Below are 5991 nucleotides of genomic sequence, written 5' to 3' on the forward strand. Positions count from 1 at the left end.
GGCAGACAGGAAAAAGCTCTGTCAGCCAGAAACTGGGCAGAGCCTTGGGAGTCAACCCTGAGACCAACCCAAAGCCCTCACCCAAACGATGCCCCCAACCCAGAGAAGACCTACTAGACCCTAACCCAGGCAGGAGAGAGACTGCTCCAAACCACACCTCCCCCAAGGAGCCCCAACTGAAGAACAAAATCTCTGAGTCCTCAGGGGAGGTATCTTTCCATGCTCACCATCATCCCCAGAAATAACCGTTGAATTCAGTGTGGGGCATGGAGAATAAGATGGTATACTGTGGCGGGATTCATTTCATACCAAACAACTTTAAATAAGGACAGAGAAGGTAGTTTAACTGATTTTCTAAATTCTTTAATGAGATTGTAATCATATCAGAAGAATTACTTCACTTCAATATAAATCATTTCTCTGTTCTCTATAAGCAGAAATTCCATTTGATTCAACATTTTGAGTGATATTACAGATGAAATATAATGGTGGAAACACAGAAATGAGGGGAACATGGATCGCGGTGTAAAACTAACTTGTTGAACAGAAGAGGAAATAGGAATTTTTGTAAAAATCAGAAGGAACCAGGAAAGGAATTCATTGCAAGCTGGCCTTGAGGCTATCTCTACTGTGCCTTAAAATGTTATTTTCTGTTTTCAGTAATATGCACAATCCAGCCACTAATCAATTACGTTAGACCCAAAAATCATGGAGTTAGAAAGTTTTCTGCAGTCTTCCTCCCTACTTCACCCTTAACCTTTTCTGTTTATCTTTCTCGTTAATTTGGGAAATCATCAAGGCATGTGGGTGGAGTAAGAGCCAACAGTAAGCACTTTTGCTCCTGATCTCACCCATCCCTGGAAGGCTCAGCCCCCAATGCAGTGGGCTGTCAGGAAGAGTAAATTGCCCCCTCTGATGCCATAGTCTGCCATGGTCTTCCCATCTTCCAGCCTCTTGCCATTGCAAGTCACAGTCTGTTTCTCAGGCATGATAGTGGTCTTGGTCTCTATCATCTGTTTCACCTGGGCCACTGAGCTGGACCTTCACACCTGAAGGAGGTGCCTCTGCCCCCCATTGCGTAACTCCACCAGAACCAAGGGCAGCTCCTCGTCACTGGGCTCCACCACCTTCAGAGTGAGGTGGATGGTTGTCTGCTTGTCAATGCCGTAAGATGACAGCTTCCTTTGGGGCTTTAGGGTCTTGGAGCCCAGCAAAAGGACCTGGTCCTGCACGGGAATCTTGGTCTTAGCCCGGACATGTTCACTGATCTTCTTCACTCTGTCCTCCAAGTTAGCAGTGAAGGTCATTGCTGTCCCCTCCTCAGAATAGACTTTCACCTGGACAATGAAGACCAAGAGAGCTTGAATCAAGGTGCCTGCCTGCCATCTTTTACACCATGTCCCCTCCTTCCCGGCCCCGCCCTCCTGCCTGCCTGGTCCTCCAGCTCCTTTACAACAAGCTGTGTCTCTCCCTTTCTTGGAACTTCTCTTTGGGAATTTCAAGCTTTTAACACAGGAAAATCAGTCTTATTCCCTTAAAACCATACCTCTCATTCATCCCAATGTCCTTAGTGATTTCCCACATTATTTGCCGGCAGGCAAATATCCAGATGAAGTTTGCCAAATGTCAGAAACGAAATACAGTTACAAAGCATCCAACGTTATATACTGGACGCTAAAATCCACTCCCAAAGAGAATTATCAAGACTTGTCAGCCTCATGGGACACTCATGCACTGCCCTCCATGACTATTGTAGATGGAAACCCTGGCCAGGACACATGTTCTCTGTACTCCTGGTTTCCTTCTCAATGTCCCATCGCCTTGTAAGAACTCACACATTTCAGTGACACTGTGGTCGGTGTGACTTGTTCCCCTGGACTTCCTGTGTTTGTATATCTACCTATTGCAGAACACGATCTCCTCCTGTGGCTAGATCAGGGCCTCACTCACAGAAGGTAGGCACAGATCTAAGTCTTCCTTCCATAGTCTGAAGCTGGGCAGGCTCACCTCTGTGCTGTCACTGGAAAGCCTGGCAGGACCTCCCTCCTGCTCCATTCAAACCCATCTTCCCAGTCTGGACGTCACAGACATTTCCTCACTGGACCGAAGCCCCTCTGTGCTGAGCACCAGCCTGATGCCAGCCCACGTAGAGCACCTACTCTCTATAGGCTCATGTACCAGGTCATTAACAGCTTAGAGTAAATGAGTTTTGGGAGGAGAAGGAAGTTGAAGAGCCCCGGGACCCCTAATCAGAAGAAGGAAAATGGGCTCCAGACAATATTTCCATAGTTTCAAATCCAGCCCTGTGAGCACAAAGCCCACTCCCACTTCCCACCATCCTTCCCTAACAGTGGCCGGTCAGGTCTGACACACAACAGCATTCAGGAGCCAAACAAGCTGCATCTATTCCCAGAAACTTCCTTCAGCTTCTGTGGGTCCAGAGCCTGTGTCATCCCCTGCAGGATGTCTTTCCAGTCATTCTGCCCCCACGTCCCCGAGCTCTGTCCCTCTCGGACTCCTGAGATCTCTCCCCATGCCTTGGAAGTGCTTTCCCTCTCCCCATCCCCACGTTCAAGCCCCAACTTACATGGAGGCAGGAAGCACTGGATGCCATGTCTGCAATCACCGGAGCCGACACAGGAGGCAGAGGGAAAGGACTGGCGTCCAGCTTATGTACAAGCTGAGCTGGAAATCCCCTGCCTGAACCACTCTGCCTGCGCCCTTTGTTCGCCCATGATGTCATGATTTTCTCTCACTTTCGCTACGGCAGAGTCAATAAACAAAAAGTACTCTCTGATCACATTTCTCTCATGCATTCCATCCACCCTCCTCTTCCAAACATAGGACGGTGCTTCTCTGTGGAGAGCTTCCCCAGAACCACTCCCAGTCCTCCCCTGCTGCTTTCGGGAACCCATCACGTGCCATCACTCAGGGGCCTTCCTGAGAGCAAGGAGGTCCAGGAGAGCATGTAGGAGTCCATGAGGAGTGATGCGACCGTGAGCAGCCTGTTCACACGAGCCGGGCAGAGTGGGAGGCATGCGTCGAGATCACACAGGATACACAGCCTGCTCTGAGAGGAGATGGGAGTTCCAGTCCTGGGATGTCACTTGCTACCTAACTTGTGCAAGTCTGTTCACCTCCTTAGATGTTTGTTTTCTGGGGTTTTTTGGGGGTTTTTTTGTTTGTTTGTTTGTTTGTTTGACTTATTTACACTGTAACTGCATGGTTCTAGCTTTCTAATGAGGTAAATATTAGTATCCCCCCTGATAAGCAAGCAGTGAACTCACCCACAGTCACATTCATAGTAGATCCTCAAGCTTTATAATAAGTTTTGAAATCAGAGTGTATAATTTCTCCACCTTTTTTTTTTACACAAAATCTCTTTTGGCTGTTTTCATTCTTTTGTATTCCCATATAAGATTTAAGATTAGCTTCTCAATTTCTTTTAAAAAATCCTGATTTTTAATAGGTCTGTATCTATAGAGCAATTTGAGGAAAATACCCATTTTTAAAGTTTCTTCTAGAATTTTTATAGTTTAGCAGCTAGGTCTGTGACCCCTTTTGAGTTAGTATTTGTGTATGTTGTGAGTTAAGGAGGTCCAGAAGGTACATGGGAGCAAAGCATGGCTGAGAACTTCTGTAATCTGGGGAAGGAAACAAGCATTCATGTCCAAGAGGCAGAGAGGACCCCTCCCAAAAGCATTAAAAATAATCAACACCCCAAAATATAATAGTAAAGCTTGCAAATATTAGAGAAAAAGAAGCTATCTTGAGATCTGCTAAGGAGAGGAGGCTTCTTACATATGGAGCGAGGAACATCAGAATAACATCAGACCTATCCACAGAAACCTAGCAGGCCAGAAATGGCTGGCATGATGTGTTCAGGGTACTAAATGAAAAGAAGATGCAGCCAAGAATACTTTTTCCAGCAAGGCTGTCATTCAGAATGGAGGAGAAATAAAGAGCTTCCAGAACAGACAGAAACTGAAAGAATATGTGGCCACCAAGCCAGCCCTACAAGAAATATTAAAGGAGATACTGTAAGTGAAGAGAGACCCCAAGAGTCACACATAGACCAAAGAAACAGATAATCTACAGAAACAGAGACTTTCCAGCAATACAATGGCAGTAAATCCATATCTTTCAATAATTACACTGAATGTAAATGGGCTAAATGTACCAACCAAAGACACAGGATATCAGATTGGATAAAAAAGCAAGAACCATCCATGTGCTGTCTACAAAGGACTTATTTTAGACCTAAAGAAACCTCCAGATTGAAAGTGAGGGGATGAAGATCAATTTACCACACCAATGGACCTCATAAGAAAGCTGGGGTATCAATCCTCATATCAGACTAATTAGATTTTAAACCAAAGACTGTAGTAAGAGATGTAGAAGGACATTATATTATACTTAAAGGGTCTATCCAACAAGAAGATCTAACAATTGTAAATATCTATGGCTCCAGCATGGGAGCAGCCAATTACATAAAACAATTATTATCCAAAACAAAGAAATATACTGATGATAATAATACCTTAATAGTAGGGGACCTCAACACCCCACTCACAGCAATGGACAGATCATCGAAGCAGATCAACAAAGACATGTCAGCACTGAATGACACACTGGAACAGATGGACTTCATAGATATATACAGATATCTACAGAACATTCCATCCTAAAACAAGAGAATATCCATTCTTCTCGAATGCACATGGAACTTTATCCAGAATAGATCATATACTGGGTCACAACTGAGGTCACAACCAGTACCAAAATATTGAGATTATCCCCTGCATATTGTCAGACCACAATGCTTTGAAACTGGAACTCAATCACAAGAGGAAATTTGGAAGTAACACAAACATTTGGAGGTTAAAGAGCATCCTGCAAAAGAATGAAGGGGTCAACCAGGAAATTAAAGAAGAACTTAAGTAATTCATTGAAGCTAATGAGAATGAAAACACATCAGTTCAAAACCTATGGGATACAGCAAAGGTGGTCCTAAGAGGGAAGTACATAGAATTATAAGCTTCTCTCAAAAAAAATTAGAAAAATCCCAAATACACAAGCTAAACTTACACCTAAAAGACCTGGAGAAAGAACAGCAAATAAAGCCTAAACCAAGCAGAAGAGAAATAATAAAGATTAAAGCAGAAATCAAAGAACTAGATAGATACCAGAAGAACAGTAGAACAGATCAACGAAACTAGAAACTGGTTCCTTGAAAGAATTAATAAGATCGAGGGGTGCCTGGGTGGCTCAGTCATTAAACATCTGCCTTCAGCTCAGGGCATGATCCCAGAGTCCTAGGATCGAGCTCCACATCGGTCTCCCTGCTCTGCTGGGAGCCTGCTTCTGCCTCTCCCACTCCCCCTGCTTGTGTTCCCTCTCTCACTGGCTGTCTCTCTGTCTGTCAAATAAATAAATAAAATCTTTAAAAAAAAGAATTAATAAGATTGATAAACCTCTGGCCAGATTAATTACAAAAAAAAAAAAGGAAAAGACCCAAATTAATAGAATCATGAATGAAAGGGGAGAGATCATGACCAACACCAAGGGAATACAGACAAGTATAAGAACATATTATGAGCATCTATATCCCAACAAATTAGACAATCTGGAAGAAATGGATGCATTCCTACAGATGTATAAACTACAAAGTCTGGAACTGGAAGAAATAGAAAACAACAGACCCATAACTAGCAAGGAAATTGAAACAGTAATCAAAAGTCTCACAACAAACAAGAGCCCAAGGCCGGATGGCTTCCCAGGGGAATTCTATAAACATTTAAAGAAGAAATAATACCTATTCTACTGAAACTGTTTCAAAAAACAGAAATGGAAGGAAAACTTTCAAACCCTTCTATGGCTAGCATTACCTTGATCCCAAAACCAGACAAAGACCCCACCAAAAAGGAGAATTACAGACCAATATCCCTGGTGAACATGTATACAAAAAAATCTCACCAAAATACTAGCCAA

At 43.5% G+C, this 5991-nt stretch overlaps 1 protein-coding gene across 1 annotated transcript; it reads right to left on the minus strand.

The window, feature by feature from the left end:
- Positions 1–347: 347 nt before the first annotated feature.
- Positions 348–1517, minus strand: UBD (ubiquitin D; the record flags this gene model as incomplete). Its single annotated transcript, XM_040644622.1, is given in 1 exon segment — positions 348–1517. A coding segment is annotated over 1 exon segment (651 nt), but the record flags the coding sequence as incomplete, so codon positions are not given.
- Between the last annotated feature and the right edge of the window lie 4474 nt (positions 1518–5991).

The sequence above is a fragment of the Ursus maritimus genome, unplaced genomic scaffold (genome assembly GCF_017311325.1).
Source record: "Ursus maritimus isolate PB19 unplaced genomic scaffold, ASM1731132v1 scaffold_30, whole genome shotgun sequence".
In the NCBI taxonomy this organism is placed as follows: Eukaryota; Metazoa; Chordata; class Mammalia; order Carnivora; family Ursidae; genus Ursus; species Ursus maritimus.